We start from the raw sequence: 13,566 nt of genomic DNA, 5'->3' as shown, positions 1-13,566 counted from the left end.
GATATGAAAGGAGGGGAATAGACAGCCATTACCGAATCACAGTCTCCATACTGCTCCTCTGTCTACCGGGTCGGTGCAAAAAACGGACCGAGAGTCAGTGTTTCTGTGGCCGGCTGAGAGGCGTGTTTGTCAGGATTGAGAGCCGGCGCATCCCCGCCTCTGTCACCCTGCGTGCGGTAACGGGCACTGCCGTTATACGGTAAGAAGGTCCAAATGTCCGTCATCCGACAGCTTCGGGGTGTAGCTATGTGTCTGATAATTATCGTTTTTTTATACATATGTGTCACCATTTTCTTAGCTTTTAGTTTGTGTTATAATGTTAACGTTTGAATACTAAACGCTTAAGTATCATGCAAAAAACCCTAGATTTCCTACAAGCATCCTCATTTCCATTTATAATCGGGCATCGGAAGTGCTCCTCTCTACAGGGAGCGAGCCGAGGTGTTAATTTCTCACGTTAATTAATTAGAAATAAAGGTAATGATTTATTCATCTGACGCCTGCATGAATGGGTCTTTATAGACAGCCCGTTATTCAGTGTGTTTGGACAAAGAGGCTCTGCACATCTCTGTGGTCACTCTCCTCGGTTAACGCCACATTACGACCCAGCGATGTCTGATGTGTGAACGAATCGTTTTTTGGAATCGGATCTTTTCAGTGGTTCTGTTGAGCCGGTCCACACAACCGGATCGCATTTTATGAAAACGTACAAAATGTTAAATGTAAGCTATGGTGGTTAGTATAATAACTTTAGTATTGTACATGCAGATATTTTCTTTAGATGCAAATCAGCAGTTTGTGAGCTAAATATACAAAACTGAACTATAATTACGTCATGTCGTAAAGCACAGCTGAATTCGATTCACTGGAATGAACTGTTCGAAAGAACCGATCCGCGAAATGAGTCGGATTTTCCATCACTTTGCAGTAGTAGTGGTATGTGTTGAAAGAAGGGGCGTTTCCAAAGCAAATATTTATGGATCTACGCAAAAGTCTTTCCGTTCAGAAATGGTGGATATTCATTCATGTCTTCCGGAGACGAAAAAAAAGCTCGTGCTCAGTGTGTTTACACAATCACAACCATTCCTGGGCTAAAATGTAAAAGTACAGAAGGTTGAGTGGGTAAAGGCTATTTCTACCAGCATCCACAGATGGTTTCCTGCCCTGTGCTCCTGTAGAGATGCACATACATCATGTTTGCCTGCTGTGTGAGTGTAACCATTTCTGCTCATTTCAGTTTCTGACATTCCAAAAGATACATTTAGATACTTTGAAGTTATCAAATCTCATTTTAAAAATTATGGTCCTGCAAGGTTTGGGGCACTAGCCTCTTGCAGTTTTTGCGACATTACCATATAATAATAATAAATTACATAACAGATATTAAAAACAAAGTCACAATTGCAAGATAGAAAGTTGCAATTACAACATTAAAGCTGCATGTGTTCAGAGGTACTGGTAATATCGCTAATTTCTTCATTGTCAGTGTGTGAGTTTTACATTTCGAGGTTCCTGACAGTTAGAGGCCTCAGGCACTGGCTCCATTGGCCTGGTACGTAATCCATCCTTGATCTGATCAAATGGGGCTTATTGTAGCTACTGCCCTTTGGCTAACATGCAAAACCTCAAAAATAGGACAAATAGTGTCTGTGATTGCGGCATGTCTTGTGATTTCTTTAACAGACTGTTGCACTAATTAGATCCGATCAAACATTGTATCCAGTAATCAAAAAATGCTACTATCCTTGCAAGCAGGATTGTCTATTTTAGCACTTTACATGTATTGAATCTGTCTCTGGTGCATGGCATGTTTCCAGGTCAGATTTGTTGAAAAAAAATAGATCAGTGGTTTTCAACTGGTGGGTTGCGACCCAAAAAAATGGGCCACAGGTCTTTTCTGTGGATAGCGGGCGAAAACAAAACTAAATGAAAGTAACATAATGCAGCTTAACCATAGGATAAAAATAATACAACCTCTGCATTAGACTACATTTTTTATGCTATATTACAACCAAATATCGGATTTGATCTTTTTATCAACTTGTTTTGTCAAACACAGGTTTTTGTATTTCTTTTTGGAACTGATTGATCATAGGCATTATTAATCTGAACTTATGCACCTCAGTTTTTGAGTGAATATTGCCAAAATTATCATTACTACAAAAATAACAAATAATTATATATATATTTTTTTTACTAAAAATAAATAAATAAATAAATAAGGTGCATAAGTTCAGATCAATGAGGCCTTCGACCTATCTGTTTCAAAAAGAAATATAAAACCTGTGCTGAAAGAAAACAAGCTGACAAAAAGATTGAATCCAAGATTTTGTGATAATTTAGCATAATGAGAGATTTACAAGCAGTTTTAAAAAGGCTGGTCATTTTTGACTGGGGACAGCAAATTAGGTAAAGGTTTTTCAGCACAGCAAAAGGTTTTAAAGGGATAGTTCACCCAAAAATGAAAATTCTGTCATCAACAGTTGACTGTCGCCATTGACTTGTGGAAGTCAGTGGCAAATGTTTGGTTACCAACATTTGTTGCGTTAGCTATCTTTAATAACGAGCCAGAAACCAACGTAATGTTCACGTTCAGAACTTTACTCAGGAACTCACGTCATACCCCAGTGTCCCCCTTTTAGCCCCGTACAGCATCAACATTACACAGAAGGTTCCCTTTATACAACACCTCCCCCTTTTAAGTAAGATGCCCTTTTCTCTTAACATGAAGTCCCAATACATCTTTGCAAAAACTTTAAACCTTCTGCAACAGATTACATTATCTGGAACACTTTCTCAATAACGCAACATGGTGTCAGAATAGTAGACAGGTTTCAAGGTATTAAACCTGCAAAGAACCCATTAAAGGAAGATACGGCTGAAAGCGGGGGGAAGATGGAGAGAGAAACGCCAGCCCCACCGATGTTAGCCGCGCAGCTAGCTCCGCCTGGCAAGTTTGACTTTTCCAATACAAATGAATGGCCTAGATGGATGAAGCGTTTTGAGCGCTACAGAATCGCATCAGGGTTGGATAAGCAGCCAGAGGAATATCAAGTGAACATTACGTTGGTTTCTGGCTCGTTATTAAAGATAGCTAACGCAACATGGTGTCAGAATAGTAGACAGGTTTCAAGGTATTAAACCTGCAAAGAACCCATTAAAGGAAGATACGGCTGAAAGCGGGGGGAAGATGGAGAGAGAAACGCCAGCCCCACCGATGTTAGCCGCGCAGCTAGCTCCGCCTGGCAAGTTTGACTTTTCCAATACAAATGAATGGCCTAGATGGATGAAGCGTTTTGAGCGCTACAGAATCGCATCAGGGTTGGATAAGCAGCCAGAGGAATATCAAGTGAACATTACGTTGGTTTCTGGCTCGTTATTAAAGATAGCTAACGCAACAACATTCTTCAAAATATCTTCTTTTATGTTAAACAGAAGAAAGAAACTCATACAGGTTTGGAACAACTTTGGGTGAACTATCCCTTTAAGGATTTTTTGTTGGTCCATACTTGATGTCCAATGTAAAATATGGGCCCTGAAGCAAAACCAATTTAGAGCCCCTAATATACAGTATAAAGGCACAAACTGCTCTAAACATGCAGAATTCTTGGCCACATGATATTATGCCCAGATTAAATGTCACATTTTCCATAAGAACTAATACCTAAATGCCCACAGTGTTCTGAATAATACAAAGCCATTATTTATTGCTATGATAAGCAAGTGTTATTATTGAGTGAGTGTGTCTATAGTGATGTGTCAGTGTTACTCATAGCAGATGCTTCTGTCCTCATGGGTGAATGCACACGAACATATCTTTGCACACAATATATAAACACAGCAAGAGAACAAATGCCACCAGCCTCTGTTCCACAAACGTATCATTTCTCTCGAAGGGAAATGGAGCGGTGCTACAAAACTAAGGCTGTTCTGGGACATGCTTGGCGAACGTTCTGGGAAGCCAGACTCTGTACAAATGCAGAGTGCAGACCCAGTTGCACAGAGACTTTAAATCAACACAACAGCTGTCTATTGGAGCACTGGGTGCATTCAGCTGCCATGAACTTACTCAGTGTGGTGGTAGGAAAGAAATGAGAGATGAAATAATGTAAAAGAGAGCAGTAGTTTCCTCCCTTTTCCTTCGCAGGCATAATGACATAGCAAGGTTTTGAATACAGCATTGCCTCTATTTATATCTGTTGGCTGCCACTGAACCACCATGCTGTCAGGCAACAGTGGGATGGCAAAGAGAGCTAGCTTCAGCAACATGGTTTTAGTCAACTTAGTCCTGCTTTCGAGAAGCAGTAAAGACAGAGCTCAACATATCTGGTTAAATGCATGGAATGTACACTTTCTGATATATAGAAATTGTTTCCAGGACAGACCTGGCCACATCATATAGAACAATGTTACATTTATGCATTTGACATGACACTTTTATCCAAGGCAACTCACATTGCATTCAACAGTTGTCTGTGATAGTGTGATAAGATTTGCGCGAGCCGTCCCTATGCCGAAGCTGATGGTAAAATGTGTTATCTATTTGAATTCTATTGAGAAATTGCCACTTTAAAATGCTATGGAGAAAGTCAAACATTATCTAAAAAAGCACATAAACTAAAGAGACTGATGAAAAGAGGAGAAAACAATCTTGCACCAGCACTAACATACTGTATATTAAAATCTTTTTAAACTACTCATGACCACCTTTACTAGAATTTATCATGTTTTATTGTAGGCTTATTTATTATATATGAATATAAAATTACTACATGAAAAAATATCAAATATATTTGTTATTTTGCTATTTTTTAAGGAAATAAAAGATAGTAATATTTGATAAAAGTGTTTTTTCCATTGTTGTGGTTAAATATAAAAAATTCACGAAAAATCGTGTAAAATATTTATGGTTACACCCAAAACATCCCCTAGGAAAAAATAAATATGTGTGAACCCCCCCCTGCTTAATTCGTAGGCTATACCATAGAAAACCCACTCATCACACGGCCTGGGACAACATTCCCAATTGTCCCCCCGACAACGACCCTGGTTCCACCACAGTCTAGAGTTATTAAATCAAAGCATTTCTTGTGATCTATTTGAATTCTATTGAGAAATTGCCACTTTAAAATGCTATGGAGAAAGTCAAACATTATCTAAAAAAGCACATAAACTAAAGAGACTGATGAAAAGAGGAGAAAACAATCTTGCACCAGCACTAACATACTGTATATTAAAATCTTTTTAAACTACTCATGACCACCTTTACTAGAATTTATCATGTTTTATTGTAGGCTTATTTATTATATATGAATATAAAATTACTACATGAAAAAATATCAAATATATTTGTTATTTTGCTATTTTTTAAGGAAATAAAAGATAGTAATATTTGATAAAAGTGTTTTTTCCATTGTTGTGGTTAAATATAAAAAATTCACGAAAAATCGTGTAAAATATTTATGGTTACACCCAAAACATCCCCTAGGAAAAAATAAATATGTGTGACCACAGTCTAGAGTTATTAAATCAAAGCATTTCTTGAAAATGGTATAAAAGCTTTTAAAATCCATATGAGACCAACACAAATACAGAGCTAACATTTACAAGAATTTGATGTGCATTTTACACTAAATTTGTAAAAAATAAAGATATATTTTTACATAATCTTGGACACCCTTTTTTGTTATTAATTTAGATGCTAAAGAAGAATTTTTGCGAATAATAAAATAATTTGAATCAATGGCAATATCTAAATACAGTTGCAATTGTATATATTTTTACACACACACACACACACACACACACATATATAAAATATACTCAATTAATAGTAAAAAATATTAACATTAAAAAATAAATACTATCTAAGAGTAGCCATAGCTCCTCTAGCAAGCCTTTCATGAATGACGTGAGTAGATTGGACAGGGAAGCACATCTCCAAACAGCTTGCACTGAGCTCACTTGTATTGATGAGTTCAGCTGGTGTGGAATAATGTGACGGACAGGAACCTACTCTAGCCCCCTTGGGCCCCATTCCTTCCAGCTGATCACAGAGGAATGCACATCAGAGAGGTCTGGCCCAGCCAAATGCAGTGTCCAATACTGATCAGGACCGGTTTTAATAGTACCTTGACTGAAAGGAGAGTTCGATCCTCCTGCCACTTTTTCTTCTCATCATCATTGTTGAAGTGAGTCAGCGCTGTTCACCTGATCTCCAGAAGCATCTGCCTTCATCTCTTTTACTTTCATTTTATTGCAAAGTGTTCAACTGATGTGTTCTCACAAATCCGACCTTATTTGGTACTCATGTTTTCTGGTATATAGTAGTAGTACGTTGCCCTGTGGGTAATGAATTAGATATCTCACACATTATAGAGTCTCTAACATGCTTCTGTTTCTGTCCTGACCTTATTTCTGTTTCCCTTTTTACCCTGCCACCCCTCATATCCCTCCTCCCAGCCCCCTGGCGAGATGTCTTCCTCGGACGAGGAGAGCCGGAGTGAACGTTCGTGTGTGAGCGAGCGTTCGATCCGCAGCGAGAGGTCCGGGGGCTCTCTCTCGCCCTGCGCCCACAGCACAGCCGGGCCCAAAGGGGACACTCTGCCATGGAACCTATCCAAACATGAGAGACGCAAGCGCAAGAGCCAAGACTCAGTGCTGGACCCCGCGGAGAGGGCAGTTGTGCGAGTCGCAGGTAAGAGATTCAACTGTAACACTGAGAAATGTGTGTTCAGGAAGAGTTCTTTAGTATTTAAAGGGATAGTTCAACCACAAATGAAAATAAACCATTTACTAACCCTCACGTCGTTCCAAAACTGACTTTCTTTCTTCTGAGGAACACAAAAGAAGATTTTCTGAAGAGTGTTTCAACATGTTTGTCCATGTAATGAAAGCCAATAGGATCCAAAACAACAATGGACCCCACTGACTTGCGTTATATGGACAAAAAACACTTATACATTTTTTAAAATGATCCCTTTAAGCACAATATTGAAATCACCTTAAATCAGATACATAAATTAGACCAACCTATTGAGCATATGGCCCTTGTTTTGTGCGTCCTGAGTCAATGATTTGATTTAAAGCAATCTGGCAGTTGACTAAAGTTGGAAAGGAGGACATGCAGTGGTTTTTAGATACTGTATACATTAGTGTTCTGGGATTCAGCATTGATACATGCAGCTGCATGAGGATCAAGTTCTGTGAAATAAACTGCGATTTGGCTCGTGTGGGAGAAGAGAGGCCAAATGTTGGGAGCTGAACTGTTTTGAGACCCTTTTTAGACACGCTGGCTGTTGCTCTGGCTTTTCCTGCTGAGTTCATTACTCTTGACAGACCGTGTCTGTGTTGGTGAACTAAACAGTTGTTGAATAGAGATAGAAAACTGGCTAAAGGGAAAGAGGTTTTTTTTTTTGTGACTGGGTGTATATGCAATCAAAAGTGTGAGAAGACACTAGTCACTGTTTACTAGCTTTATAAAAATGGATACAAGGATATCCAAGGCACATCTGGAATGCTGTGCAGACTGTCACGCTACAGAGTTTTGTTTTCCCTGCCAATCCTAACCTCACATTTTTACGACCATGCGTCCAGCTTGTGTGCCTCTGTCAGACATGATCTGTGTTTGTTCCATCAACATTTGGGCCTTTTTTTGGTCTGGGATGCTTGTTTGTTGTTATAGGTGAATGCTGGATGAAAATGTACAAGCTTTATGAATTTTTGCATAATTGTAAACCTAAAATAGATGAGACTTGACAGCAATAACCATTGTTGAAGTCTATATTAGGGTCAATGATATGTTGTTATTTTTTTCTGGATCTATTCATTTATCCAAAAATACATTACAAATACATACACACAATGACTTGAATACACCTTTTCTATGATGAGCATGCATTCATTTTTATATTTGATGTAAACTATTAAAAATATGAAATGAAATGAATCAGGGTGATATAGCTGTCCTAATATTATAACAAATAAAAAGCCTCATTAAAAGAATGAAATTCTTGAAAATCAAACTTTTGAGTAGTTAGGCATCTTTTATTGTTGTTGTTGATGTTGTTATTATTATTATTTCTTAGAAAAAAAATATTTTAGCAAAACTGCTTCACTGCTCTTTAATATTTGAAAAACTGTTGTACAAAAAAATCAAACAGTATTTTAAAATCTGATAATTTTAACTTTTTATAAAGCAAGAACTGACCTATTAAAACTATCTGCTTCAGTGATTGTTTAGTAGTATCTCAGACACTTAGTATGGAGATACAGAGGTGTCGAGGGACTACGTCCGTTAAAATTGCTACTTTTTCAGGCAGTTCAATGGGCGACTCAGCCTGAATCCCTCAATTCCCTTGTTGCTATGGGTTACCTGTTTGCTTTTCCAGTCCCCCTTAGTTTCAATGGCTATGAGTTAGGAGGGAAAGGGAATCAAAAATGTGAAAGCCCGAAAAACAAATAGTGAAGTAAGATAAAAGTTAGCAAGATACTTTTAATTTCAATTTGAGATTGAAAAAAGAGAGAGTGGTTATGTGAAGCTTAAAGAAATGATTGAAAGTACAAAGAGAAAATAAAAAGGTGATGATAATGGATGAGAGAAGAGAAGAGACAAAAAAAGGACAAGGGTCAAAGAGGAGGTTAAAGGGGAAGGGGAATGATGGCACATTAAAGGGATGAGGTTAGAGAGACAATGAGCATGGAGGGAATAACTGGAAGGAAGGCGTGTGTGTATGTGTGTGTGTATGTGTGTGTGTGTGTGTGTGATATACAGCACTTCAGTCTTGGAATGCCATGCTGCAACACAGTTATGACAGTTGCCTAGAAAACATAGCGAGTTTCCAAACACAAACTACTCTATGCACACAGATCTCAGCTCTGACCACCTTTCATTTTATGTGTGCATGCAGGTGAAGCTGTTCGAACCCAAACTGTTGTCCAAAGGCAATAAATTGGCTAAATCACAGCTATGTCAAACACTTTTGAGTCTGGGTGGCCGTTTACTGTTGTGAGAGGTGTCTGAATTAGTACGCACTAAGGAAAGTGGATAAGAGGCTGATGAAGCCATAATTTCACACAGTTAAAATGTGGTATGACAGGGAGAGTCACAATGGAAAAACACTTTCATAGCGCTTCCCGTCAAGGTTTATTGTTGTTGCCCACCTACAGAGTAAGAAAAGAACCAAAATGTGTGCTTTTTTTAATTGAAAAGATGTTGTTTGTTCCCTCGTTTTAGTTCAATCAAAACGAGTTAATGAATTAGTATAACATAGGCACAATTTACTAAATCAGGGGAACTAATATTCCACAATATATGTTTTTTCCAGCATGTCATGTACGGGGCTCCATAGAGACATCTTTTTACATTTACAATACCTTTGCCTTCATTTACTGCTTAATTTAAGCAAATCTTTAAAAACATAATAACAAAATAATTTTTATAACACTGTCAAACATAATCTTTAGTCAATCTCAAAACTAGTATTTTTTTCATGCTGTAAATTATAATATTGAGCTGCCTAAATTGCTTGTAGCATTTAACAAAGAATAGTTCAACCAAAATTGAAAATTACTCACTCTCAGGCCATCCAAGATGTAGATGTTTGTTTAAAATGAAAGGAATCAGAATAATCCAAGTAATCCACATGACTTCAGTCCATCAGTTAACATCTTGTGAAATGCAAAGCTGCGTGTTTGTATGAAAAAAATCCATCATTAACGCTTTTTAACTTTAAACTGTCGCTTTGCTTATTCGACTCCATCCGTCGAAATACTCCATAATCCATAATTAAGTCCACAGACATTGTTTAGAACTGTTTTGGACTGTTTTTGCTTGTAAACAGTGCTTGATCTGTGCATATTTCTCTCCTGATTCAAACAAGATTACTTTTTCACTGAAGAAAGCAATATCATGGATAGAAGACTCGTATTTTAGCCAGAAGCAAAGGTTTGAAGTTAAAAATGTCTTAATGATGGATTAATTTATTACAAACACACAGCTTTTCAATACACAAGACTTTAATTGATGGACCGGAGTCGTGTGGATTACTGTGATGTTTTTATCAGCTGTTTGGACTCTCATTCTGACGGCACCCATTCACTGCAGAGGATCAACAAGCGTCAGAATGAGAGTCCAAACAGCTGATAAAAACATCACAATAATCCACAAGTAATCCACACCACTCCAGTCCATCAGTTAATGTCTTGAGAAGAAAAAAAGCTGCGTGTTTGTATGAAAAAAATCCATCATTAACGCTTTTTAACTTTAAACTGTCGCTTTGCTTATTCGACTCCATCCGTCGAAATACTCCATAATCCATAATTAAGTCCACAGACATTGTTTAGAACTGTTTTGGACTGTTTTTGCTTGTAAACAGTGCTTGATCTGTGCATATTTCTCTCCTGATTCAAACAAGATTACTTTTTCACTGAAGAAAGCAATATCATGGATAGAAGACTCGTATTTTAGCCAGAAGCAAAGGTTTGAAGTTAAAAATGTCTTAATGATGGATTAATTTATTACAAACACACAGCTTTTCAATACACAAGACTTTAATTGATGGACCGGAGTCGTGTGGATTACTGTGATGTTTTTATCAGCTGTTTGGACTCTCATTCTGACGGCACCCATTCACTGCAGAGCATCCATTGGTGAGCAAGTGATGTAATGCTAAATTTCTCCAGATCTCCTCCGGTGAAGAAACAAACTCATCAAAACTCATCATGGATGGCCTGAGGATGGGTAAATTTACAGCAAATTTATTTTTGAGTGAAATATTCCTTTTTAGTTTTTAATGTTTTATTTTGAATTTATTTAGATAAAACTGTATTTTAATACTGGTCCTTTATTTGTTTAGGAGCCTCAGAGATTATATGGCATGTTTTTTTTTTGGTAATGTTTTTAGCTTTTATGTGTACTACCTTAATCACAGAAGCGAACTCCTTTTTTTTTGCATATTGCATAAGAGCATCTGTTTGGCAGAGACACTTTCATGTGCTTAAATGTAAAAGGAATTTGCATACCTTGTCAAATTGCAATCCGATCGATCAAGCGCTTGAAGTGACTAAGCATAAATAGACCCTTAAGAGCTTTTAAATGTAGACGTACTGTGAATCATATAAATGTAGAATGTTATCCTCTTATTCTGAGCTGGATGAGAAAAGAGATCTTATTTATATACAAATCAGTAAACTGATCCACTGTCACTGAAGTAAATTGCCTGAGACATAATCTATAATGATTGTGAGCCTAAAAATATTGTACTTTTAAAAATAATTTTAAAAAGGTAAAAAAACAAACAAATATCATTTACAAATCTAGCATTCCCTTCAAAGAATAAATGAATGAATTGAGACTACAGATTTTCAGGTCCATCTATCATCACAAGCAAATCTTATGGCATAGACAAAATAATCACATATTAAATTCAGTAGACATTTTATTTTCCCTGTGTACTAATATGATCAATATATATTTGTTACTACTAGGAAAATTTCTAAAATCCCAAACAATTTATTTACAATCTTTGTGACAGAGTTGATATGGTTGTGAAAGAAAATATGAGCACAACTACTTAAAACAGAGCCTGTGTGAATTTTTGACATGGAAAGAGGAGAAAGGGCTGCCTTTATTTTTGCCTGATTTTATAAATGTCTTCACAGATATCTAACAGTGTTGATAAAATGTAGGGCTTTGGCACATTATAAAATGCGTATTTGAAACGGCACCTTGCATCTGTCAGCACATATTAATGTTTCTTTTTTTCTTATTTAAATATATTAGCGTTAATCTGTATGATGCACCTCTTCGCTTTAACCAGTCGGGGGCGACAAAACCCAAGACTCAGACTCAATAACATCAGCCATTGTCACCATGAATTTCCTGCGCTGGATGTGTCTGGCGTGGTTGTGGAAAGGAAGGGAGCCAGGGAGGGATGGAAGAGGAGAGCGCAGGCATTGCGGGAAGAATAGAGAAACCTGAACCCCATTCGCACTGGGGGAAAGAGAGGGAGGAGTGAGACACACGCCGTGTAGAAGCGGCCATTACATTGAGCAGCACGGATGGAAAAAACATAATAAAGCGTGTACCGGCGAGTCAAGACCGCGTCGACAAAGGAATACAAGAAGCACTGTCCGGATACCGTTTCACCGAGGCCTCATATCTGCTTTCGGAAGGAGCCGAACGAACCGCCCACCGCACAGAGACACACACACATACTTGAGAAGCGCACACATATAAACCCAATCACCGGCCCGCGCGCGCTACAGTGGACTTTAAATACGGTAACCGCTGGGATTCTGATCTAAACCAATAAAAGATGGGTTTATATAGTAGTCCATTTAGATTTAAACCGTTTCAGACCTTTAACCGTCATATAGGATAAAGGATATTTACTCTAAACATAGATATTTTCGTATAGACGTATAGATATTTTCGTATATTTATTTATCTAATCTTGTTTTGACGGCACATTTACAGGAACCGCCGGTCCAAAGTAGCTTTGTTTCACTAGATTTATTTAATTCATCGTGTTTACGATCACCAAATATAATTTAATACGCTTTAGAAACATATTGAAGCATGAATAAGTCCTTATCCACTGTGGATATTTAACGCAAACGGGACTTGACAGCTGTTGTCGGACGGCCGGGATCCACCGTCCTGGATTACTCTATCAGCGGGACGCTGTAAATCGGCCAGCGGGATTGAGAGACGCTATGGCCGGCTACATCCCGGGTTTACTGCCGGCGAATCACTCCCAGGAGAAGGAGTTCGCACAGGCGTATGAGGATGTGCTGGAGAGATATAAAAACTTTTTATAAAGCAAGAACTGACCTATTAAAACTATCTGCTTCAGTGATTGTTTAGTAGTATCTCAGACACTTAGTATGGAGATACAGAGGTGTCGAGGGACTACGTCCGTTAAAATTGCTACTTTTTCAGGCAGTTCAATGGGCGACTCAGCCTGAATCCCTCAATTCCCTTGTTGCTATGGGTTACCTGTTTGCTTTTCCAGTCCCCCTTAGTTTCAATGGCTATGAGTTAGGAGGGAAAGGGAATCAAAAATGTGAAAGCCCGAAAAACAAATAGTGAAGTAAGATAAAAGTTAGCAAGATACTTTTAATTTCAATTTGAGATTGAAAAAAGAGAGAGTGGTTATGTGAAGCTTAAAGAAATGATTGAAAGTACAAAGAGAAAATAAAAAGGTGATGATAATGGATGAGAGAAGAGAAGAGACAAAAAAAGGACAAGGGTCAAAGAGGAGGTTAAAGGGGAAGGGGAATGATGGCACATTAAAGGGATGAGGTTAGAGAGACAATGAGCATGGAGGGAATAACTGGAAGGAAGGCGTGTGTGTATGTGTGTGTGTATGTGTGTGTGTGTGTGTGTGATATACAGCACTTCAGTCTTGGAATGCCATGCTGCAACACAGTTATGACAGTTGCCTAGAAAACATAGCGAGTTTCCAAACACAAACTACTCTATGCACACAGATCTCAGCTCTGACCACCTTTCATTTTATGTGTGCATGCAGGTGAAGCTGTTCGAACCCAAACTGTTGTCCA

At 38.0% G+C, this 13,566-nt stretch overlaps 1 protein-coding gene across 2 annotated transcripts in view; it reads left to right on the top strand.

The window, feature by feature from the left end:
• Window positions 1–31: 31 nt before the first annotated feature.
• The window catches only part of macf1a (microtubule actin crosslinking factor 1a), a 201,704-nt gene continuing 188,169 nt past the window's right edge, over window positions 32–13,566 (top strand). Inside the window, exons 1-2 of one of the 2 annotated variants that reach the window (XM_016515233.1) lie at window positions 32–199; window positions 6,463–6,697. In XM_016515233.1, the coding sequence (XP_016370719.1) occupies window positions 6,475–6,697 (223 nt within the window). In that variant the 5' untranslated portion in view covers window positions 32–199; window positions 6,463–6,474. The remainder of the gene's footprint in view (window positions 200–6,462; window positions 6,698–13,566) is intronic. The other variant, XM_016515239.1, reaches the window with a different exon arrangement.

This window comes from Sinocyclocheilus rhinocerous, unplaced genomic scaffold, assembly GCF_001515625.1.
Source record: "Sinocyclocheilus rhinocerous isolate Xijiao unplaced genomic scaffold, SAMN03320098_v1.1 scaffold492, whole genome shotgun sequence".
NCBI lineage: Eukaryota > Metazoa > Chordata > Actinopteri > Cypriniformes > Cyprinidae > Sinocyclocheilus > Sinocyclocheilus rhinocerous.
The sequence above is the reverse complement of the archived record's forward strand: the minus strand, read 5'-3'. Positions and strand labels throughout refer to the sequence as shown.